The 22,918-nt window shown below is 49.4% G+C and overlaps 10 protein-coding genes across 10 annotated transcripts; 7 read left to right on the top strand and 3 right to left on the bottom strand.

Moving 5' to 3' along the window:
* Positions 1-3,061: 3,061 nt before the first annotated feature.
* On the top strand, positions 3,062-4,434 carry BGZ61DRAFT_355653 (uncharacterized protein; the record flags this gene model as incomplete). Its single annotated transcript, XM_046240724.1, has 4 exons — positions 3,062-3,211; positions 3,259-3,363; positions 3,418-3,812; positions 3,903-4,434. 4 exons carry the CDS (start codon positions 3,062-3,064, stop codon positions 4,432-4,434), a joined length of 1,182 nt encoding a protein of 393 aa, XP_046102640.1.
* Positions 4,435-5,999: 1,565 nt separating this feature from the next.
* BGZ61DRAFT_354987 (glycosyl hydrolase) lies at positions 6,000-7,061 on the top strand (the record flags this gene model as incomplete). Its single annotated transcript, XM_046240676.1, has 2 exons — positions 6,000-6,360; positions 6,427-7,061. The coding sequence occupies 2 exons, from the start codon at positions 6,000-6,002 to the stop codon at positions 7,059-7,061; spliced, it is 996 nt and encodes a 331-aa protein (XP_046102639.1).
* Positions 7,062-7,483: 422 nt separating this feature from the next.
* On the top strand, positions 7,484-7,978 carry BGZ61DRAFT_479367 (uncharacterized protein; the record flags this gene model as incomplete). The annotated part of the gene is made up of 1 exon (XM_046249099.1): positions 7,484-7,978. One exon carries the CDS (start codon positions 7,484-7,486, stop codon positions 7,976-7,978), a length of 495 nt encoding a protein of 164 aa, XP_046102638.1.
* A 190-nt stretch (positions 7,979-8,168) lies between these two features.
* On the top strand, positions 8,169-9,543 carry BGZ61DRAFT_454249 (uncharacterized protein). Its single transcript, XM_046246186.1, has 2 exons — positions 8,169-8,394; positions 8,465-9,543. The coding sequence occupies exon 2, from the start codon at positions 8,482-8,484 to the stop codon at positions 9,073-9,075; it is 594 nt and encodes a 197-aa protein (XP_046102637.1). The 5' UTR covers positions 8,169-8,394; positions 8,465-8,481; the 3' UTR covers positions 9,076-9,543.
* Positions 9,544-9,555: 12 nt separating this feature from the next.
* On the bottom strand, positions 9,556-11,268 carry BGZ61DRAFT_533808 (cyclopentanone monooxygenase; the record flags this gene model as incomplete). The annotated part of the gene is made up of 3 exons (XM_046254060.1): positions 9,556-9,896; positions 9,980-10,899; positions 10,946-11,268. 3 exons carry the CDS (start codon positions 11,266-11,268, stop codon positions 9,556-9,558), a joined length of 1,584 nt encoding a protein of 527 aa, XP_046102636.1.
* A 587-nt stretch (positions 11,269-11,855) lies between these two features.
* On the top strand, positions 11,856-13,245 carry BGZ61DRAFT_454246 (uncharacterized protein). Its single transcript, XM_046246185.1, has 8 exons — positions 11,856-12,014; positions 12,065-12,169; positions 12,222-12,425; positions 12,478-12,708; positions 12,766-12,889; positions 12,946-13,045; positions 13,107-13,115; positions 13,166-13,245. Exons 1-8 carry the CDS (start codon positions 11,969-11,971, stop codon positions 13,190-13,192), a joined length of 846 nt encoding a protein of 281 aa, XP_046102635.1. The 5' UTR covers positions 11,856-11,968; the 3' UTR covers positions 13,193-13,245.
* A 208-nt stretch (positions 13,246-13,453) lies between these two features.
* Positions 13,454-15,234, bottom strand: BGZ61DRAFT_494986 (cyclohexanone monooxygenase; the record flags this gene model as incomplete). The annotated part of the gene is made up of 2 exons (XM_046250820.1): positions 13,454-14,862; positions 14,946-15,234. 2 exons carry the CDS (start codon positions 15,232-15,234, stop codon positions 13,454-13,456), a joined length of 1,698 nt encoding a protein of 565 aa, XP_046102634.1.
* A 1,181-nt stretch (positions 15,235-16,415) lies between these two features.
* Positions 16,416-18,692, top strand: BGZ61DRAFT_547837 (uncharacterized protein; the record flags this gene model as incomplete). The annotated part of the gene is made up of 5 exons (XM_046255376.1): positions 16,416-16,505; positions 16,561-16,655; positions 16,709-16,861; positions 16,942-17,534; positions 17,584-18,692. 5 exons carry the CDS (start codon positions 16,416-16,418, stop codon positions 18,690-18,692), a joined length of 2,040 nt encoding a protein of 679 aa, XP_046102633.1.
* Positions 18,693-19,363: 671 nt separating this feature from the next.
* Positions 19,364-21,271, top strand: BGZ61DRAFT_494984 (general substrate transporter; the record flags this gene model as incomplete). Its single annotated transcript, XM_046250819.1, has 8 exons — positions 19,364-19,393; positions 19,448-19,756; positions 19,811-19,971; positions 20,025-20,125; positions 20,179-20,595; positions 20,645-20,771; positions 20,824-21,052; positions 21,113-21,271. 8 exons carry the CDS (start codon positions 19,364-19,366, stop codon positions 21,269-21,271), a joined length of 1,533 nt encoding a protein of 510 aa, XP_046102632.1.
* Positions 21,272-21,841: 570 nt separating this feature from the next.
* On the bottom strand, positions 21,842-22,906 carry BGZ61DRAFT_533803 (alcohol dehydrogenase; the record flags this gene model as incomplete). Its single annotated transcript, XM_046254059.1, has 1 exon — positions 21,842-22,906. One exon carries the CDS (start codon positions 22,904-22,906, stop codon positions 21,842-21,844), a length of 1,065 nt encoding a protein of 354 aa, XP_046102631.1.
* Positions 22,907-22,918: the final 12 nt, after the last annotated feature.

Below are 22,918 nucleotides of genomic sequence, written 5' to 3'. Positions count from 1 at the left end.
AGCGATGCCAGCTCTTAGCTAGATGGTAAATGTCTGAAGTCACTCCTCACGGGACCAGATTATACTCAACTCTGTCTATTACTGCAATGAATTCGGATTTAAAAGTGTGCAAGCTCGCACCATGATACGACAAGTCCTTCCAACTAAAAATGAAAGTAGGATAAAATGATATGCCCGTTATTCTAACATTTGCGTTTTTGCCAAGGGAGGCAAGAAGCCGTTCATAACGGGGAACAAACATGTCCGGACGCCCACTGCGGTGCTGGGGAGAAATGATGTTCAGGTTGCTCAAACACCTGCGGGTCCCAACAGCCCTCATCAAATTTGAGGGTGCTGGGCATGCTATTTTTCGGCGTCGTGATGCACGTCACCCAGGGCTCGCCGTGTATTATTTGCTGCGGTGGTTCGACTTACATTCGATGGGTAGGTAGGTCAGCCTAGTCGTTCAGATTTGTGATTCTGCCGTTCAGGCTCGGTCCGGTCTAATGTTCGGGAGCTTTGTGCCGCAGCGGACTTGTTGCTTCTTCAATACAAAATTATTAGATTATTAAAAGATCAAAAAGTATTCAGGCATCAACAAAGCGCGGAGAAGTGTAATTTGAGACTGGGAGCTATCTCCTATGTCCCACAGGGTAGATTAAAAACAAAAGCGGATCCTTCCGCGGTTCCCAACATTCCTGTCAATATACCTTGTATAGTTTCTTGCGTTGTTATCACAAGGCTATCAGACAAGATTGCAATTCATTCTCCTAGGATGCATAGTGGCACGTGGATTGGATTCTATACCCACGTGCAAGGGTGGTTGTGGTCTAAGAAATAATGATCAACAAGAAGCTGTCACTCAACACTAGGCGAGGCCACGCTAGAATACCCGAGACACGGAAAAGGAATAAGGCTCACCCCATCGTCTGACGTCTGTGCAACCAACGGTGGTCGACAGAGATAAGAGAAGAGCGGATCCGTTACTCAAACGATATCATTGGGCCACTCGTGCTTGGTGCAGTACACCTAACAGCGATGGACCTTGTTGAGCAAACGCAAACTACGCTCGTAGAAGCGGCCGTCACTAAACTCCGTAGAGATGTTCCCATCCTCACATTTGATGAGGTACTTCTCTTTCGCCAGGATATATCATGCTCCCTCATGATCAGGATAGATTTATTGCAAGATGGTTTTCTTCTGATGCTGCATGACCTCTTCTTAGAATATTCAGTCCAATTGCTCTGCTTACAAATCAACCATGAATTCGCATGAACCTATTCTAACATGCAGTTGACAGGCCATGGGATAGTGCAAAACTGCATTTGCGATACGCATCATCATGTTGCCATTCGGAATTACCACCAGCTCATCTTTGCACAGGGGTTGAGGGTAATATTAGCCGACCCGATTGGTATGTCAGCGTGGCAATCAGAGATCTTCACGATCGGCATTAGGGCTGCGGGCCGGTGGCAATTAACCCGATCGGCAGTGGGATTCATCAGATGCTGTAGATAAGTGACAGCCCAAGCTAATTAATTATCTGTGAATCTGGTGATGGCAGATGGGATTTTGTCCATTAATCTCCGGCTCTGGTTCAACATTCATTGCCTGTTATTTCCACATACCCTGGCTGGCCCTCCCTCTTCCCTCGAATTCTTTGCATGACCTCGGAGCAGATCGCCAATGTGGATATCGTTACGTAACAGGGGACGTCAGTTCCCCGACGATGTTACGGCACGACTCAAAGCGAAGAATTGCGCCGTGGTGATGGTAGGTGCTTCTGACATACAGGGCTTGAAGCCGAGGTCGTCTTGACAGCGAAAGCCCCTTTCTTGGCGTCCTCGGTCCGATTACAGGGCATCCATGGCTATAACCGCGAGCAGAGCGACTGTGTGCTGGAACGAGGCGAGTCATAATTAGGGCTTGGGCTTGTGGCAATTCGGGATTTCTACTCCAAGCTCCCGGCTTTCTCGGCCTTCTCGGCCATGCGTCTACGTAAAGGCACAACTCCGAGTCCTAAGAATCTAGTGTACTACGTATAAACTCAGGTCCTTCTGCTCCGCGGCTAATCTAGGCCTTTCTCGCGGCGTTGTCACCACGTGGTGTGGCGTTCAGCCGCCGCGCGGACCGCGATGCACAGGTTCTCTCGCTGTCTTCATCGCCAGCCTCATCCTTGCCACGCCATCAGCCTCGTCGTTTGGTGCCTGAGCGTTCGCCGCGCGTGCCGCATCTGCCTCCCGCGGGTTATGCGGCGATATCAAGGCTCCAGCGTGCCATTTACTTCAGTCTCTTCATCCCCGGATCTACCGTAGCTCACGCTACATTATTGATCAACACTGAGCCCGAACCGAGATGAACCAGGTCAGATTATCCAGCTTAAACCCACATGGACGACTTCCGAGAACAGTAAGTATCCGTTCTGGCTGTTGTCGACTTTTGTAGCCCTCCCCAATGCCCCGTGATGCACATTCTAGCCCTGCCGGATAATGCGGAATGTACACCGTACTAATTGTCGCCATGACCCTGAACTACTTCCCAAGCGGCCAGCTCTCGGGCGCTACGCGTGTCATGGTTGCACATCCTGTGGATAATTGTGCCTGAGATCTCCACATGGATTTCTTCTGGATCCGTAGTCGATGGGTCCGATGTGGAGGAACGACGGTGTGCTTTGATAAAGTCGCCGTTAGTGCTCCCAAGATGAAGATCATCAAAGCGTAGCGCTAAACTGCTTGAGATGGTCGCCACTTGCCACGCTCATGTGAAACCAATAGGCGAACCGCTCTTGACTCGAGTCATGTCGAGTCCGCACGCTAGAGACACCAGAATTAGCCACAAGCGGACTGGATACACCGAGACGGGGGATTGCAGCCACTCATTATTCTGGTTCCCACTCAAGATTGTTTGATCGCGGAGCCGCTGCCGGCAGTTTGGAAAGACTGACAGGTAGCCTACCCCTTGCTTCTTTAATATCCCCGACTAACCTCGCTCCAAACTCTGTTTCCCTTGGCTGCTGCTTCGTTCTTTTACATCGCCCTGCATAATATCGCACGTTGGTCACTTTCGCTCACTACTCGACAAGATGGCGGCCGAGAGCCGCGGACCGCAAATTGGTGCCATTGCATACACATTTGTCATCGTCTCCTCCATTGCAACAATCCTTCGAGTTTACTGTCGTGGCTGGGTCATCAAGGCATTTGCTGCGGATGATTGGCTAGCTGTGGCCGCCCAGGTATGTCTCAACCTTTGATCTACCTGTCCCTCGTTAACATGTGACAGATTCTCTTTATTGTCTTTTGTTCCTATGAGATCACAGGCGTTCGTTATGGCACTGGACAGCACATTGTCAACATCCCCGAGGAGAAAATCCCCAAGGCGATGCAGGTGAGTACCCCGACTGAGTTGGTTGATCAAGTTGTAGATACTGACGTTGCAAAGATGTGGTGGACTTGCGAACCTCTTTACGTCCTAACTAATATGGCCATCAAAGCCAGCATTGCCATCTTCTTATTGCGAATCTGCGTTCACAGATCCCACAAAATCACCATCTGGATCGTGACAGGTGTCACTGAGATTTACAGCTTGTTTTTCTTCCTGCTGTTCGTACTGCAGTGCCGACCTACATCACTCTTTTGGCTCCGATACACCAGCAACCCGCCCGAGGGAAGTTGCTTAGATGCAAAGGTGGTTTCGAATGCCTTCTATGGCTACTCCGCCATTAGTTGCTGGACCGACTGGACATTCAGCATCCTTCCCATATTCCTTGTTTGGAAGCTACAGATGAACTTGAGAATGAAAATCTCAGTTGTACTGATTCTAGCTGCCGGCGCAATGTATGATTGGTCCCCTTCCTTTCCCAGCATGAATTTTGTCTTCTCTCTACCTATTTCGATGGTTTTGACTCAAGCTAATGCGATTAACAGTGCTTCGAGTGCGACGATCGTTCGTTTTCCCTACCTCTACTCTTTAACCGACATCGAAGATTTCCTCTACTCAACTTCAGACGTCGCCATCTGGTCGACAGTCGAAACTGGCCTTGGCATCACTGCGTCAGGAGTGGCAACCCTCCGACCCCTTCTCCGAACCTTCTTCGGTGGTTCTACAGCACAAAGCAACGGAACCTCCGCTCGACAATGGCACCGAACAGATAGCGGCCACCCGAAAGCAGGATACATCCGGAGCCAAGGCGAGAACGGCACAGCGTTTGAACTTCATGATAATGCTGGAAAGCGCATCGGAGTTACAACCGTCATCAACCATGACGATGCTGCCGACTCTGACCTCGAGGGCCAGAAGTATAAGGCAGATAGTAGGTCGGAAGGTTCCGTTGGGGGTACAGACGATTGGAATAACAGCCAGTCAAACCTTGCAGAGAGAAAGGAAGAGACTCAGGCCGGACAAGGAGGATGGAACATCACAGTTAAAAAGTCGATTGTTCAAACCAGAGGCGTTTAAAGCCGTCCATTAATAATAGCAAGCTGCCTAATGTAGATGATATGAACAGGAATAAGACCAGATGGGACACTAGCCCGATGAATAAATAATAACACTGATATTCTTGGAGGAGACCCGACGAGAGGCTGTAGTACAAACTGATGTTCGAACCCCGCGTTCTGTTTGTATAAGGGCGCAAGTGGCATTCTCCGCAACCACTTTGGGCTGGATACTTTGGTGGCTTAACATATCCGACTCTAACTGGTAGTAAAAAATAATCATACCGGTCGGGCGGTAGACATTTTTGAGCAGCGAGTAGGTCACTAGGTCCGGGTGACGACTTCAGATAAATTGATTTACGTGAGAATGTGTGGCAAACGCGAATTCGTTTGCCATATTTCACCTTTTCACTAAACCTACCCTATAGCTGACTTTTTCCTTTTCATCCACTTGGGAGGTCAACTAAGCTTACATTTAACATTGTTTCTTGACACTGGATAACGGTAGGTTTCCCTTTGCCTAGGCCTAGAGTATTGAGATGGTAAAAAATATATTCAACCACGACGAACCCTGGCTTGTGTAGCGCTGAGTATCGATTGCTTGGAATAATTATTTGTTAATTTGCTCGTTTCGAAGAGACTCTCTGAGCTGGGTAGCTCAATACCCCAGGGTTGGCCGTGCACTTTATTGAAAGTGCGCAGAGCCTCCTTCGGCCATAAATAATGTGAGTTCTACATGGCCTTTGCTTCTGAATCTCGACACATGGTTCAAGTCTCGTCCAACAGTGAAGCAAGAGTTGTGGATATGAATCGTGTTTCAGCTGCAGCTTTCGCCCTATTGGTTCAGCAATAAGAAATTGCGCGCGACAAATCGCTGATGTCTAGATAGAAGACTCACACAGCCTTTAAGTCTGTCTTAGAGAGTCATACGCTTTACCAGTGTCTGAAGTACCGGCTTCTGGAACTTCTCCTAGACCCGCAGGCGTGGGGTCATGATCCGGGGATGTGGGGGCGAAGCTGGTCATTTTATAATAGTCAGGAATGAGTTCTACCAGACACCGCACCAGCTGGCTGCAAGAAACAACAATTAAGCTTATCAACTATGCTTATTGAAGTCACCACCTCAACGGAGGGCGGGGGTCACTGTGCACCACCTGTTAATGCGCCGATCCATTAATGTCTGCTGTGGGGTAGGTTTGAGACAAAGAAAACATACAAATCCCCACGAATCAACACCCCGCGGGCTTCCTTGCACCCCGTCTTGGCAATGACGAAACCGGGGCTATTCCGAAAAAGCGCTCCAATAGAATTGGAATGGCACATGAATCATCAGGCCCATACTACGTCAGAGCGTCTCCGCTACTCTTTCGAGAAACGACACTGGGTCGCTAGTATTTTGAGGCTATAAGAACCCTTACAAGCGTCCCGGGTCATCTATCACCGACGTTCGAGTCCTGGATCTTGAACAGGGCCAGGAGGAGGTGAAAAGCTGGGCACATCCATGTATAAAACCACGCTTGGTTTGCCCATTTATGAAATGCGAACACCATCTTAAATCACCCCTCACCACCATTTCACTGGGGAATGATGGCTCTCCTCCGAATCTTGAAAGCTGGTCTCGTGGTTGGAAGCCTCTTTGGCTCCACGAGTGCCTTTACGAATCCGATCCGGAGCCCCGGAGGAAGCGACCCCCAGGTGACTTACTCCGGTGGCTGGTACTATCTCATCTCGACGGAGTGGGACAACTTGCAGCTTGCTCGTGCAGAGACCATCGAGGGGCTGAAGACTGCCGAGTCGAAGATCATTTATTCCGACACGAACGCGTCTCGGTGCTGCAATGTCTGGGCCCCTGAGCTTCACTTCTTTGATGGAAATTGGTATCTGTACTATACCGCAGGCAACTCCGGTGCCACCAACTTGGACAACCAGAGGTCCCATGTGATCAAAGGTAGAATTACACACCCGATAACTGATTGACGACTTCGTTCAAAGCGACTGACAATTTCGATCTTAGGCGGTGCCTCTCCTTGGGATGATGATTGGGCTTATGTCGGCCAAATGGCCCCCGACTGGGGCATCGATGGCTCCATCCTGAGGTTCAGTGGATGGGGGAACTACTTTGTTTACTCTTGCATGACCGGTGTGCCCAACCAATCGACATGTATCCGCAAGCTGGGCGACGATTATGTCTCTACTGGTGATCTGAGCATCATATCTCAGCCTGATCAGCCCTGGGAACAGAGTGGCGTCCCTGTGCATGAAGGCCAAGTTGGTCTCTACTTTGGAAACAAAACGTACATTGCATACTCTGCTAACTATTGCTGGACACCTGACTACTGTATTGCCCTCTTGGAGTGGGACGGCGCGACTGATCCGGCGCTTTCTGGCGCGTGGACCAAATCGGACGGATGTCATTTATCGAGCGCAAACGGCAATTTCGGTACCGGTCACAACAGCTTCTTCACCAGCCCCGATGGAAGTGAAACTTGGATCACGTTTCATGCCACTTCGAATTCGGCGGGAGCATGCGATGATTCACGGTATGCCATGGTACAGCCTCTAACGGCCAATGAGGATGGGTCACCCAACTTTGGGATTGCCGAGGGATTTTCATTTGTGTGGCCAGAGCCAAGCGGTGGAAATGCTTAAGGTTCTAGTGAAAGAAGATTAGAAGCTACGGTAACCAGCTGATTCATTTGGCATTTTTGCATCCGTATCTACATTGTTGATGGTAAATAGAGGTCTAAGTAAACCTATGAGGAACAGGAATATATCTGTCTCGCGCTATCTCCGGCTGCCCACATCAGCCAACTACCAACAATCGCCTTCTCCAAAGTCAAGTTTAAAGAGATTCTAAGGGAGAGTTTGTTATCCATTCGTTATATCTCATACGTAGAGACAGATTTAAGAAATTTGATTAGAAGTTGATAGTTTTTGCATGGAATTTGGAGGTGTAGCACTCGCTTGTCTCTGGCGCTCGCTCACCATGTACGTACGCGACCATTTCTAATTATAATTCCCGGACAGAAGCCTAGCCTTATCCGGGAGGCGGTAGAATTGGTCAACAAACAATGGGCGCGGGGTCTAGAAGCCCGGCGCAGTTTCGCGGCCGAGGAAGCCCCATAGTTTCGCCCTGGAAACACGTAGTTCGGAGTACGTTGAAACACTGTAAACTCCTTGGCGGAAACATACCATTTCCCATAACCAAGACGAATGACTACGCGAAAGCATTCGTGGGTGCTTTTAGCCACCCGGAAGATACCGAGAACAAGGTGATGCTGATAGAATCCTACCGACCCACGCAGCTCCAGATCCTCGCATCGGCTGGGGAAGTGCTGCCTGGCGACTGGCAGGTCGAGTACGTGGACATGGACAAGAATGCTGAGACTGCCGAGCAAAAGATGTTTGCAGGCCAATTTTCTATTTCGGTCGTCGACCCGATGGTGTTCAAGATTATGTTTACACCTGGATGTGGAGGTCAGATTGATGGGACTCAGAATCATCTCGCAGGGATAACGCGCATGACAGAGAATGAGCTGAAGGAGATTATAAAGCCATTTGCCTAGATATTACTCCGTAAAGAGATACCGTATTCTCACTGATTGAATCAGAATTGGTACCTCTAAATATCTATTTATGGCCGCACAAGTTAATTTTAATTTGTTTCAAGGGATTTTTACCCCTGTTGAACCTTGTTTAAAGCCGTGCATAATCGTATCACGTGACAGATCATGCGACCTCCGCCACAATCTCCAACTCCGCTCTCGTGAGACCAGCTGCACCTTTCGTATAGCAATCAAGCCACGCCTGCAGCCCCGGCTTCTACCACAGCAGCAAGTGGTTGGATTCGCCGTCTCCTGTGTCTGTACTATGACTTAGGCCGTCTCCTCTGTCTCAGGGACTCCAGAGACGTCGACCAGATTAATCCCTCACTGCCAAACAAGGCGCATATACTAAGCTAGCAACCCGCCACCCCTCAGAGGTAGATACAGCCGGTTCTGCATGCGAGCCATGTCTTTGCAGGAAGAGGAATCTTCAATTGACACTCCTAGTTATACATCAACCAGCAATGCGGTCACGATACCGCGCAGACATTACGAGCCCCATCCCCGGCAATTTACCATCTGAGGTCGTCGTGGCCTTTCTGCAGACCTTTACTCCCATCATACGCCATAACCCTGGCATGGTCAGCTTTGAGGAATCGCCGTCTAACCCCAGCCTTATTGAAAACGATCCCTACTTTGGGCCTTGGGACAACACTGTTCGCGCCTTTGAGGTCCGTGAGGTTATCCAACTTGCCCCTGGCCTTCGCCGAGAAACAAAGTGGCCCATCGTCTTCCAGTGTGTACCTAATGGCGCCCTGTGTCGAGTTAACGCCCCGGGCGGTATTATAACGTGGACCCAGTGGACCGTTCGTCCACTGAGCGAGGCCACCGTCTCCACCAACTTGGACGGTAGCCCTGGCACGGTGGCCAGTTTGGACGATAGCCCAGGCACAATGACCGCTTTGGGAGAAGAGTGGGAGCTGTACGGGGAGACACACCTTGAGGCGAACAGTCTTATGATACCCTTTATTTTTCCGATGACTTGTAAGATTCTCCGCGAGATGAGTGGACGGATTGTGGACGAGGTATTTAAGAGTTACTTTGTTAATACACCCTAGCTTATAGTTTTAGTTTGTTGGGGGCGATAATTGATACCACAGAGCGATACACGACTGGTTTCGATTCTAAACTGTTCACAAGTGGTTTGCCGAGCTAAACTGTTGTCTTACGGATAGCAGACTCGATGAATGAGATTGCAAACTAAATAGACGGTATGTATCTTATAAGTAGCAGTAGTAGCTCTGGGAGAGCTCTACTAGAGCGAATGAGGTCGAGACAAGATGGTGTGGCTGAGCTTATGCAGATGGTCAGCATAACCACACGGAGCCGGGTTTCGGGCGAAATGCCGCAAATTGCAGGGTTGACCATCCTTCGTCTACCAAATCCGAGAGGTGATGTTTGCTAAGCACGGCGTCAAAATACACAGCAGATTAGGCGTAGACAAGATAAAAGCAAAGCTTTACTATGACGAATGCAAAAGTTGCATTCAAGGTGGCAAAGAGCATTATTGTACCGATGAAAGACCCTGTTGGCGTTTTCTATATGCCATCAGACTCTCTATCGGGACCATAGACCACCGTAAATCCCTCCAAGGTTGCCAAAGCTCTCCGACATTCATCTTCATACTTCTCAATGCCTCCTAAGTAGACCAACTGTTCTCGCTTCTTTCCTGGGATATTCGCTCCCATATACCAAGAATCTGTCAACGGCATCAAGGTTTTGTCATTTGCTTCTTGGATCGCTTGCTTCCACTTTTCCTCGTAAGTTCGCTGTGCTTCGATCGACTTGATACCTTGACTCTGGAGTTTCTTGAGCAAATCGACGATTATGTCGACTTGGGCTTCAATGAATACCGGTCCGTTGGTAAACGCCGTCGGCGCTGGCCTGACTGTTAGCAGGTGTGTCTTTAGATCAAAGGAGACTTGCCTTGAGGTCCATATATCATAAACATGTTAGGGCAACCACTGCTGCAGAGGCCGAGATGAGTGAAGACACCATCTTTCCATCGTTCCTGGAAGGTCAAACCGTCTCTACCATGTATATTCATATTGGTCAAGCTTCCAGTCATGGCGTCGAAGCCTGTAGCCATAACGATGGTATCGAATTCGCGCTCCACCCCATCTTGACAAATGATGCCCTTTTCTGTGATCTCTTGAATAGCATTGACTTTGAGGTCCACAATGTCAACATTATCTTGATCAAGACACTCGTAATAGTCTTGTTCCAGACTACTCCGCTTCGTGCCGAACGCAAAAGGCGCCTTCTCGGGCACGAGAAATGCGGACTTGGCAGCGTTCTTGAGCCTTGGTCGTGTCTTCTTTGCCCAGAACTCATACATCAAGTTGCTGGCTTTCGGATCAACCAAGAAGTCTCGATAGTTGGCTTGGTTGAAGTTGAATCCGCCGCGGTTCCACAGCTCTTCCCAAAGCTCCTCTCGTTCTTGGTCGCTCAAGTCGAACACGGAGCCTGGTTGAATATCGTACCCAAGACCAGACTTTGTCTTCCGGCAATACGCAAACATTCTTCGATAGGTCGACTTGTTCACCCGTTGCTCAGATTCACTCAAGGAACGCTGGAACATAGGCAGCGAGATGCTAGCAGTACGGATATACACTGTCAAATGGCGTGCCTCTTTTGCAATCTCCTGGGTGCACTGGATCGCTGTTGCACCGGACCCGACGATGGCGACACGTTTGTTCTTCGTATTTGCCGCAGTGGGCCAGCGAGTCGAGTGAATGAGTTGACCCTGGAATTTGTCCAAGTTTTTGAAGTCGGGATAGTGTGGCTTGAATGAGCTGCCAGTCGCGCAAACGAGGTATTTGCATACCGCTTTCTGCCCATTTTCTGTTGTCACGGTCCACTTCCCCGAGAACTCGTCGTATCTACCGTCGATTACATTGGCAGAGTATGTATGTGATATCTTTGGACAGATCCAAAGTCTCATCAACATGCTTGAAGTAGGCCTTCAATTCCTCCCCGCTTGGGAATCTCTCAGACCAGTTCCATTTCCGCCACACTTCAGGCATTGAGAATTGGTAGTATGGCATCTCCGAGTCGACGCGAGCTCCAGGATAGGTATTCCAATGCCAGACTCCTCCAAGATAAGAGGCCGCGTCGAAAACATGAACATTAAGCCCCAGTTGGCGAAGCTTGTAGAGAGCATAACATCCGCCGAAGCCAGCACCGATGATCAAAACATCGAGCTCTCTTGCTCCGTTGTCCCCATTAGCGAAAGGCTTTGCTGAATTCATCTTGTGACTGATAATGTGCGAGCTGTGAAATTATTGAAAGGGATAATATGATACAAATGTGCCATGAGACTAATAACATCAAGGTGAAACGTGATAATTTAAAGTCTTGGTGAAGCCGGCGAATCATGCTCACTCCGATTGACGTTGAATACAGCCAAGACTACACTATCCCGACATAGCTGAGTGGCTAAGTTGAGATGACGTGACTTGCACGAAATGCCACTCCTCGTCTTTGGCGGGATAAGTAGCCGAGGACCGGATATTCGGCCCTTGCCGAAGCGTCGTATTTGTCCCTTGAGTGCAAAGAATCACCGGTCGGAACCGCCATTCACCGGCCTCAACTTCTACTGACATCGAATCACATTTTGCTCTCAATCACGAGCTCGGTAACTCAAGGTAGCCGACGAATTAAGAGTCTTAGCGAAGGGAGCTGACTGACGATGGAGTCTCCGCAGTCAGTGATCGGAGTACGGCTGTAGACGAGTCGGAGATAATCCGGACCTGGTCATTTGGCCCCCGCCTTCTCGGCGTTCGCCGATAAAAGTATAGCTACCTTCATACTAAGTGTGATGTCTACCTTGGGCCTGTTTCAATCTTTAGAATTTGATGGCAGCAAAATATTATCCTGATTTGTGAATTCCGGCAATTCCGCAAATCGTCGAAGACTTCGCCCTTTCTCCAGGCTCTAACAGGCACAACCATGAGTGCTATTCCACGACTCAACTTCCCCCAAGGGATGCTGGCGGGTAATGTCCATGTACCACTACTCCATGGCCTGACTGACAGCTCGCATCAGGCCAAACTGCTATAATTACAGGCGCAGCTCAAGGTATAGGTGCTGAGACGGCCACAATTCTGGCACGCGAGGGGTGCAAGGTTGTCATCGCAGACATCGATGCCGGTATTGGTTCATAAATAGAATGACGTGACGATGATGCTGATACAGAGACCAGGGAAGGCCGATAAGACCGCTCAAGCCATCAATTCAGATGGGGGCACTGCGATTGCTGTTGCGGGAGATATTACGAACAATGAAGCCATCAGCAACCTGGTCCAAAAGACGGTCGAGTTTAGTGGTGGCAAAATTAACATCATCATCAATAATGCAGGTTATGCATGGGACGACCCTATTGAGAAAATCCGGGACGAACAATGGGGTGAGCCTTTCTATCAACCTACCAGCTTCATATTTTACTCTAACAGACGAAGATACCATTATTGCCCTACATAACACGGCACCATTCAAGCTCATACGGGCAGCGGCACCATACTTTATGCTCAAAGACGGTGAACCGAGATCAATCGTCAATATCTCATCTACATCTGGAATTTATGGTAACGCGGGACAAGCTAGCTATGCTTTGGCTAAAGCAGGATTAGTAGGGCTTACCAAAACACTGGCCCAAGAATGGGGACCCGAGTATGGAGTGAGAGTTAATAGTATGTATAATGTCCAAGGCCGTTGAGCGCCGCCCAGACTAATCATTTAATCCACAGCTGTCGCTTTCGGAGCCATCAAAACTAGACTTACACAGGCTCCTGTTGGTGAGTATGTCGTAAGACCAGATGGCACGAAACATGCTGTCGGGTTTCATGGCGGCTACGATGAGGAAGAGAAATGGTAAGTTTGCTCGGTTCCCAAATATTGTCGATCAACTCTCACATCTATACCGATAGGGTCGGAGACATCCCTCTTCGACGGGTTGGATCTCCCACAGACGCCGGGAGGGCGATCTTGGCCGTAGTCTCTCCACTCTTCTCATATGTGAGTGGACAGGTAAGTCAACCCATTATTTGTAGCAAGCATTTGAGAAGCATTCTAACAGATGAACTTGTAGACAATCATGGTAAGTGCGAGTCAATGGAATCTATATAATCAGGCAATAACCATCAGAAGGTCACTGGAGGCAGGGGTGGGATGTAGTGCAAAGCGGTCAGCATGGTAGAAGCTAGTGCGTAAAGTAACTGAACCAGTCGATTTATGCTTGAAACTCGCGGTTTTGTTGTTGAAGTGGTGCATGTTGATTACTTTATTGCAGAAATACTCTGTCTCTCGGTACTGGTTGTGGTGCTACGTGTGTGCCTTACACTATTTGGAAGTACAGTACATCTTTGATCTCTCTGGTGATGTTGGGTGAGGGTAAAAAAGCTAAGTATATATTGATCTACCTTTAGTCTAGCCCAATCATGCTACTGTTGTAATACCAACTGCTATCTGGCTACGGTGTTGATCCGAAGTAGCTTCAGTCTCCGTGTCGGAGACGACGGGAGGATGAAATTCCATGTTTTCCCACCCCGCCTTACTCTCATTGTCGAGCCAAGCAGTCCAAGTCGGCACACCCCCAAAATAGAACAAGATATCGAGGGCCTTTCCTGGTATATTTGCGCCAACGAACCAAGCGCCAGATGCCGTGGCAGATTCCGCAAAAAGAGTGGCGTTGAATGCTTCATGCAGGTGAGAAGACCATGCAACCACGGCTTTCTCAGTGACGTTGATATTGGCGACTTTGTTCTTCTCCATATACCCAATGGTTTTGCCGATCCAGTTCACTTCTATGTCGACGACAACTGGCATGTTTCCAAAAGGCACGTGAGGGCCACAGACCAAGAACATGTTTGGAAATCCAGGCACAAGGACCCCGGCGAAAGTTTCAAGCCTGCTTGCCCAAAAGTTCGCCAGTGATTTGTCGTGGATACCTTTGACATCCATCTCACTAAGCGCGCCAGTGGCGGCATCGAATCCCAGAGCGAAAATGATCATGTCGAACTCGTATTCGCCCCCGGAGCTGGTGCGGATTCCTTTCTCGTAGAGATCAATATCGTCACGTTTGATGTCAACCAGCTTGACGTTGGGCCGATTGAATGCCTCGTAGTAGAAGTGTCCACAAGGCGGACGCTTGGATAGGAAGGGATATTTTGGGGAGAGTAGTTCTGCCGTTTTGGGGTCCTTGACGATGGCTTGAATCTTTTGGCGAAGATATTCCGAGGCAATGTCATTGGATTCTTGGCTTGTGAAAAGGTCATCCAAAGTCTCGAACTGATAATGGAATCCACCGGATTCCCAGCCAGAGTCCAAGACCTGTTTGATGATTTCCGGGTCTGTCGCATCCTTGACTGTTTTCCCCGAGGGAGTCATAGCCAGACCGAAGGGGTGCGAGCTTGCATGATTCCATGTGGCATCATAGTTGTGCTTGATTTCCGCAGCCTGATGCTCGTCGATGACATAGTTTCGCCCCGGAAGCACGTAGTTCGGAGTACGTTGAAACACTGTCAACTCCTTGGCAACAGGGGCAACCTTGGGAATGATCTGGACTCCTGTAGCGCCGGTGCCAACAATTGCGATGCGCTTCCCGTGGAAATCGACTTTGTGCTTGGGCCAATTGGATGCTTGATACCACTCGCCAGTGTATGACTTGAGCCCTGCAAAAGGCGGATCTTTTGTAACCGACAAAGGCCCGGTCGCAGGGAGGAAGTAGCGGCAAGTCGCGGAAATTCCGTTTGCGGTGGTAATCGTCCAGGTGCTCTCAGCATCATTGTAATGCGCGGCCCCGATACGCGTGTTGAACTCAATATTCTTGCGCAGATCGAATCGATCTATGTTTTGAAATGTTAATAACTGAAGACCAAGTTTCCACAGTACGAAGGGAAATTGATTATTTGGGGAGTGAAGAACTGACCAACAACGCGGCCTAAATACCGCTGAACCTCTTCCTGAGAAGGGTACCGCTCACGATAATCCCATTCGTCCCTCAACTCGGGCGCAAAGTTCATACTGTACACCCATGCTTCACTATCTGTTCGGGCTCCAGGATAGCGATTCCAATACCATGCGCCGCCCACATCTGATCCAGCCTCGAAGCACTTTGCGGTTAGGCCTAGCTGACTAAGTTCCCAGAGCGACCGAATACCACCGAAGCCTGCGCCGACAACGATGGTATCATAATCGGTAGTCTTGTGGGACGACATTGGTTATGCAGGAAGGCGAAATACTAATCAGGCTTTAGAATGACTTGATAGAGTTAGAAGGTATCATGATCAGGTGGTTTGGTCTTTGCACCATGTATGATAATATATCCAACTACGGGCGGACCAATCGGTCCCAACGCTGTGCGTCATTGTCCCAAATTGCAGTCGTCGGTCTGGTCCGTGGATTCCCAGCTCGGTAGATGCCGACCGGGATAGCCGGGACAAGGAGATTCGGCGCGGTTGAATTTACGTCGTAGTCCTAGTATTTCCGAAATTACGCACCACCCGCGGACTGAATGTATTCCGATCCATGAAGTCATAGCTTACGTAAAATTGGCGCTATATGAGAAGATTGGGTGGCTAAATCAAGCATGGCATAAAATCCCGTTCAGGAACACGACAATCCACCCTGACGAGAACCAAGCAGCAGCACCCATCGACCTCCCGAGACGCGTCCCAACAAACAGATATCTGATATCTGAAATATGCTTCGATAGGACATGACTGATACTATAGAGCTAATAACAGTGTAGTGTGAAGCAAATTTCACGGCACTGATGCCAGAATATTCCTGGACTTGAAGATTGGCGCAAGCGGCAAAGATGTCATCGGCTTTCACCGACGGAAGAGAACCTACCCAACCAATCTAGCCGGAACGGGAATATCTTCGACCGTTTAACAGATGTGTCTGCCAGTGATGTATGCTCCTCTCTGGCTGCCAAGGCAGTCTTGGAATCACGGCAATGCAGCCTATCTCATTGTCCCACCGTCCCCACTGTCTTACGGCTGTGGATAGACAAGCATCTGATGTGGATCAGCTCTCTCATCCGCCTGCACATATATAACATACACGATGGGTTCACCTCGGCGTTTTGAATTGGACACTCCACTGTCAGTATTGTCAGTGAGATCCCAGCGCAAAATTGCGCTGATCTTGGGACGAACCAAGTTAGACGACCATATTAGCCCTGCTCTGCCCTGGTCCCAACTACGGCAATGGCCGATATCTCCAATATAGACTCGGCCCTCGGCCGACAAGCCGCTAGGCTCTTCGTGCTCTTCGTACCCCGCAAATGCAGCATGCTTGGATCGAGCTCCGCATTCAACCCCGGATTATCGTGCTATTCTGCAGAATCGATTTGAGATTGAACTTATCTTGAGCTCCTTTGATAGCGTTACCAATGGTGGATCGGCCGAGAACCTCGTCGACGACAAGTACCTTCAGGCGCGCCGCAATTGCCTGCCAGAGTTGTCGACTCCGCAAGGTCAAGGCAAGATTCCCGCTGCTCCGCTTTGCGTGCCCGGATATTGAACGTTTCTCTCCAGTGCGATGCCCAGTCTGTTCCATCAGACGAAGGGTGTGGTCCATGTCAACGAGCTGGACAGGAGTGCTTGCTGGACCCTTTATCAGACGGAAGAAGGTAATTTATTGACCAACAAGAGGATATTAGCAGCGGCTAAGCACGAGAGACAGATCTGTCAGCCGGAAATTTGTCGACAAGCTCCAACAGCGCATAGAAACGCTGGAAGCTCTCAATCAAAGGACTGGTGACCCATCGACTTGTAGACCCACCGAGGATGCTACTGTTCCTCTCACCGACACATCTGTGCCATCATTCGGTCCAAGGTACGTTACTGCGAACGAGGAATTGCCCGGATGACCTCTCGGTCGGACTCGGCGCGTGTAGCATTACTGACGGTTTCAAGTGCCGCACCTCCTAATACGGCGCCTCCTCAGGGCGACGACTCCACGCATCCAGTGGTGACAAGGGTCTCCTACAGTTCCCATCAAACTCTGCCTGCGTCGACCTTGATTAATGGAACCTCTCCCGAAAAGACTCGTGATGAGTCGCCAAGTTTCTTCGGCGCAACATCCCACCCTCATGTTGTCTCTCCCGGTGACGAGTCCCGTCTCAGCTCCTTCGAAGAATCTGATGGAGTCGATATTGACCTTGACCCATCTTCACCCCACTTGCGCGAACACCTCCTACAGTCCTTCTTCAAATATCAATCACTCTGGGTTGACATTGTGGGCAAGGAACAGTTCATGACCCACCAAGCCACTGGTAATCAATCTCGATGGTACTCCAAGTTTTTGGAAAATGCCATGTTGGCATGTGGGACGCGATTGAGTACCTCGAAGTCAGTACGCGCATTGGGCTCCAAGTACTGTGAGTGGGCGAAGGATGAAGCATTGAAAGCTATGTCTGAGCCGACACCCGCGAACCTGCAAGGGTTTCTGGTCCTGAGTGAATACGAAGTCACACAGGGTAATCTGCGCCCGGGCTGGATGTTTTGTGGTGAGCCATTCTGCGAAGACTCTTTATTAATGATAGCTGACTGGTATAGGGGTGGCTTGTCGAATGTTGTCCGATCTTGGTCTTCATGAGCTTGCAAGTAACATGGGTGCACAGGAGCCCACCAAAGGAAGCGATGTTGCATATGCGCTGCTGTCAGCTTGCGTGGTGTACGAAGGGGTGTGGACTCTATATCTTGGTAGACCCAGCTCCATCCCGAGATCAGTCATGAGTATTGCGGCTTCACGCTGCAAGGCAGGCCGAAAATCAGATTCCCCGTGGCTTAACGCCTGGGTAAGGCTTTGCGTGCCCATGGCCGAGATATCCCAAGTGCTGAACGAACACTCAATCGACAATTCCGATAGAACTGCTTCGCTGCGCAAGCTGTTTGGACAGGTTGAGGAATGGTATGAAAGCCTTCCGCCAGAGTTGACGTACAACGAAAACCGTCTGACGAACATGGATCTGGCGGGATACGGCTTACACACCCAGTACTGCAAAGTGCAAATACTCTTGAGACGAGCGCTGGCGAAGCCGCCGAAGACGAGGAAGCGAAGGCACTCTCAGATCGCAGGTGACAGTGCCATGCGGACGTCATCCGATGATTCAGACGTCATTATTTATCAATATGCACTCCGGGTCGCACGTCTAGTTGTCACTTACCGCGAGGCTTTTGGGATGGAAAAGATACCCTCCATCATGCTCGACAACGCAGTGGTGGCAGCAACTGCGATGATTGAGCACCTCAACAAAGCGGACAACGTTAACGAAATGAAGCGCCAGACTACCTGGCTTCGCCAACTGGTAAAGAGCATGGAATCGGTGCAGCCACACTTCCCAATTGTAGGGCGCATGCTCGAATCACTGAAGCAGATTTGCGGGGGAGGACTACTCAGTATCATGTTTCCGTCTACGTATTGGGACTCAACGGAAGGTCCTTCTCAAGAGGCGTCGGCTTCAAACCCGTTACCAGAACTAAATTCTGGATCTAATCTTACCCAAGATGATTCCTTTGTAGCTGGAAATGGCCCTGATTTCTGGGATTGTTTTGACACGGAAATCACACGAGGCGGCTTCGCATCAGGTGGATTTGACAGCTCTCTTTTAGATCTCCTTCCATCAGAAGTTTTGATCTCTGGCTTAGCTCAAACACTCCCTTAGCTACCTGACACTGGTCCTTAAATGTATACTTCTTACGTCTGATTGCTATTGCGAGCATAAGAGTGCACTGTGAACAAACGCAAGTAGGGAGGAGGAAGGGTCGGCTTTCGCCGAAGCGGACCCCACACGTATGCAAGCCAAATTGATCCAAGACGAACCCGGCTTTTGTTATCCCGGGTGTCCAGTACCGTTGTATCGGGATCTGGTCGGTGGGAGCCGCTTGTGAAAGCTGCTATTTGTGCCTTCGGCTCCATAGCCGAGGCTAAGTTTGGGCATCCTTAACTACAACACTACCATCCATAGCTTTCCGTAGCATGATAAACTGCAGATCCGGGGTAATAACGTTCGCCGATAAGGCATTAATCAAAGCAATAGCTACAGGGTAGCAGTGTACCAGTTTGGAGCTGCTCTAAACTTCCTCATTTTCATAGAACTTCGAGGCGAGACCAGATTTCGCGTGGTTCTACAGTTTAAAATTAATAGTTTCCTTCCGACGTACCCATACCCAATTACGACGGTTGCCGGAATCCACTTCGGCCAACACCGATTCATTAGTGGGAGTTGATAGTCCTATATCCGTATAACTTAGATAAAGCCACGACATATACCACAACCCTCTCCATTTGCAGATTGTCTTCACTGCACAAGTATAAATAAAAAGCGCTTCTGCCATGGAAACCTATAGTTGGTACAATGTCACGGTAAATACAAACATCCGAGACGATCCTCTCCTACACTGATGCTGATGAATACAGGTGGTGTGTTTTGCAGCCTTCGGGTCTCTATTCACCGGGTACTCTCTTGCCGTCTTCGCATTCACTTTGGGTCAGCCGACCTTCTATTCCTCGCTCGGCCTTGAACAAGATCCTACGGTCCCCGGGTATAGCCACACCAACGACATCATTGGGGCGTCAAATGGGGTGTTTTTCGGCACTGGCTTCTTTGGTTGCTTTTTGGCGGGCTGGGCGGGAAACCGCTTTGGAAGAGTCAATGGTTTTCGTATCGCTGCCATAACTGGAATTATTGGTGGTGTACTCCAATGTGCATCACAGTCACCAGCGATGGTTCGTACAACAACCCCTGGAGTACCCTTTCACTTGGCTAATAAGCATGAACAGTTCTTGGTCTCACGAGCTGTAGCTGGTTTAGCAGCAGGCCACACGATGGCCGCGATGCCAACATATTTCACTGAAGTAGCCCCCCCTCATTCTCGGGGTTTGATAACCGGTGCACACGGTATCTTCATCAACGTCGGGTATTGTATTGCAGGATGGATAGGGTAAGTGCACCACATTCGTCGTGTTCTATTTGCTAACGATTGTCTCTTTCAAGATTTGGATGCTATTTCACTCCTGATTCTGAGTTTGCGTGGCGGTTCCCCTTCGCAGTTGTCATAATCTGGGCTCTTTGCCTCCTTGCAGGATCATTCTACGGTACCATACATCGTGCGAACAAAAACTTTATTCGAGGTTCTGATTTTCTGTAGTTCCGGAAAGCCCAAGATTCTTGGTTCAGCACGACGATCATCAGAAAGCACTCGACATCCTAGTCCGACTACATCATGATCCCAACGATCCCAACAACACCTTTGCACACCAAGAGTTGGAGATGATTGTGCAGCGATGGCAGGCGGAGAAAGAAGTTGTCAGAGTTGATGGGAGGTGGAGATTGTTCACGAAGAAGGCTAACCGTCAGAGACTCGTGCTTGCATGGCTCGTCATGGCTGGGGGCCAGAACATTGGCCCTCTCGTCATCAACAACTACAATGTCTTGCTCTACGGCTCACTCGGGCTAGGGCCTACCACCTCCCTGCTACTTTCAGCTGTTTATAATACCGTGGGTTTCATTATATCTTGCATCGGTGGCTTGATGGCGGACCGTCTGGGTCGGAGGAAGTCTATGAGTGGGTTCTCTTCAAGTCAATTTCGTCAGCAAAGCTAATATGGACATAGTCACTGGATATGTGTTGATAACGTGTGTTTTTGCGACCTTGACTGGAATGATTGCAAAATACAACAATAATCCAACAAAGAGTTGGGCTGTCGGTGCCACAGTCATGATCTACTTATTTGTGGTTTGGTAAGATGTCTTTGAGTTCTGGTATTGCAGTGCTAATCTAACTCACCAACAGTTATAACTCATTCATTGATCTCAACCAGTTTACCGTGGCAACCGAGATATTTCCGACCCATATTAGGAACCAAGCATCGGCTGTGGCTATCAGTGGCCTTTTTCTAGCAGATATCCTCTGGCTAAACCTCTTGCCTACTGCCACAGCAACCATCGGCTGGAAATATTACCTGATCTTTGTGTGTCTAGCTGTGGTACACACTATACATCTATTCTTTAACCTCCCGGAGGTATGTATCGATTTTCAGGTATTCTAGTCCGGAGTCAGCAAATCCTAACATTACGTGTAGACTGGTGGTTGGCATCTGGAGGAGATGGACTGTGCGATGGGTGGTGGTGACGGTCTTTCCCAAGACGGGAAAATCGATATAGGCGCGGAGAGAGGAGATTCAAACCATGTTGAGGCTACTACCAACAGTATCCCGATGGAACGAAAGCAGGACATGTAACGGTAGCAGTAGATACGGGGTCCACCCATGAAGAGAGCGTCTCTTCATTGTCGCCCGCGCTTAGAAGCTGTGTTGATGCTGCGTCTGGTACATACGACCATAGCTCTTAGAAAATACGGGATCCCGTCCGCTCTCCCTTAGTCAAGCTGAGAAGCGGCGAATTAGTACTCGGGTCGGTGACGACCGGGGAATCCTCGCTGTTGTATGTTCTCTTTTTGCCAATTACTTACCGTGGAAACCCACTCGACTCTTCCAGTAGCGCCTCCACATTATATCCATATTTCCACTATTAGTCTCTGTATTTCCACTGTTAACCGTAGAAGTATCTATAAAGAACTGGTTTAATTAATTACTCTTTCTTTTTATACAGGTAACAACTTGGACGAGATAACTAAGTTTCTATGGTGCGCTTCTCGATTTTTTACTGAGGTCTGTTGATATGTCATGTACACCTTTACCAACCCAACCAATTACGGTCAACATGCCCGCAGTTGCTGGTCCTCCAAAGCGAGTTTCCCGTGCATGAAATATATTTACGGCTACTCATTTCGGCTACTTGCATTGATCGAATTACTTTACAAGCACAATTCGCCCTGAAACCCTCCCCGCCTTGAGCAGGTCCATTGCTTCATTCACCGAGTCCCACGCCATCTCTTGGATCGGTACCGGGCTTAACTTTCCTTCCTTTGCCATTTGTACAAGTCTTCGAAACTCGTCCAAATTCCCGGTAATGTTTGAATAAATGGTTAGGCCTTTGAAAATGTTCCCCACAAGTGACATCTCAATTGAGCCTCCCATGACTCCAACCTGCACCCACTTGGCTCCCTTAGCAACTAGACTATTCACTAGGCTGGCAGTGCTTGAACTGTTCACAAAGTCAATCACGGCAATGACTGGCCCGTTTGTTGCCGCAAGAATGTCCTTGGATGCTGAAGGGCCAGAGGTGTTGACGGTCCTTGTTGCACCAGCAGCAGAAGCAGCAGCTAGCTTCTCGTCGTTTATGTCTGCAGTGACAATGAACTTGTGCCCCCACGATTTCAGCACTGAGATCGCAGCGAGGCCTAGACCTCCCGCGCCGATGAGGAGGACCGGCTCATCCGACGGCAGGGGCATAACCTTACTGACTGCACTGAGAGTTGTGATTCCAGAACAGCCAAATGTACATGCCACCGCAGGATCAAGGTTGCCTAGGTCGACAAGGTACTTTGGATGTGGTACCACGACATACTCGCCGAAGCCGCCATTTCGGAGTGTTCCAAGTCCTTTCTGCCCGGCGCACAAGTTGTCTTCTTCCTGGCTGCAGCGTGTACATGAACCACAACCAAGCCACGGGTACACGATCTGACGCGACCCTACCGGGATGGACCCTGCACCGGGCCCAACAGCAGCGACTTCTCCGAGTATTTCGTGTCCCAAGGCGATAGGTAATTGAATGCCGCGGTCTTTGACGTAAAACCGCTGTCCTCCTCCAATATCATAGAAACCCTCGGCCGTATGCAGGTCTGAATGGCAAACGCCAGCGTGGGTGACTTTAATTAGAACATCTGTTCCCTGTGGTGTTGGAATGGGCTGGCGGATCTTCTGGAGAGGCTTATCCCATTCTGTCAAGGCCCAGACATCCATTAGGTTTTCCATTATTGGTTGATC

Source organism: Ilyonectria robusta (genome assembly GCF_021365365.1).
Source record: "Ilyonectria robusta strain PMI_751 chromosome Unknown BGZ61scaffold_13, whole genome shotgun sequence".
Classification (NCBI taxonomy): domain Eukaryota; kingdom Fungi; phylum Ascomycota; class Sordariomycetes; order Hypocreales; family Nectriaceae; genus Ilyonectria; species Ilyonectria robusta.
The sequence above is the reverse complement of the archived record's forward strand: the minus strand, read 5'-3'. Positions and strand labels throughout refer to the sequence as shown.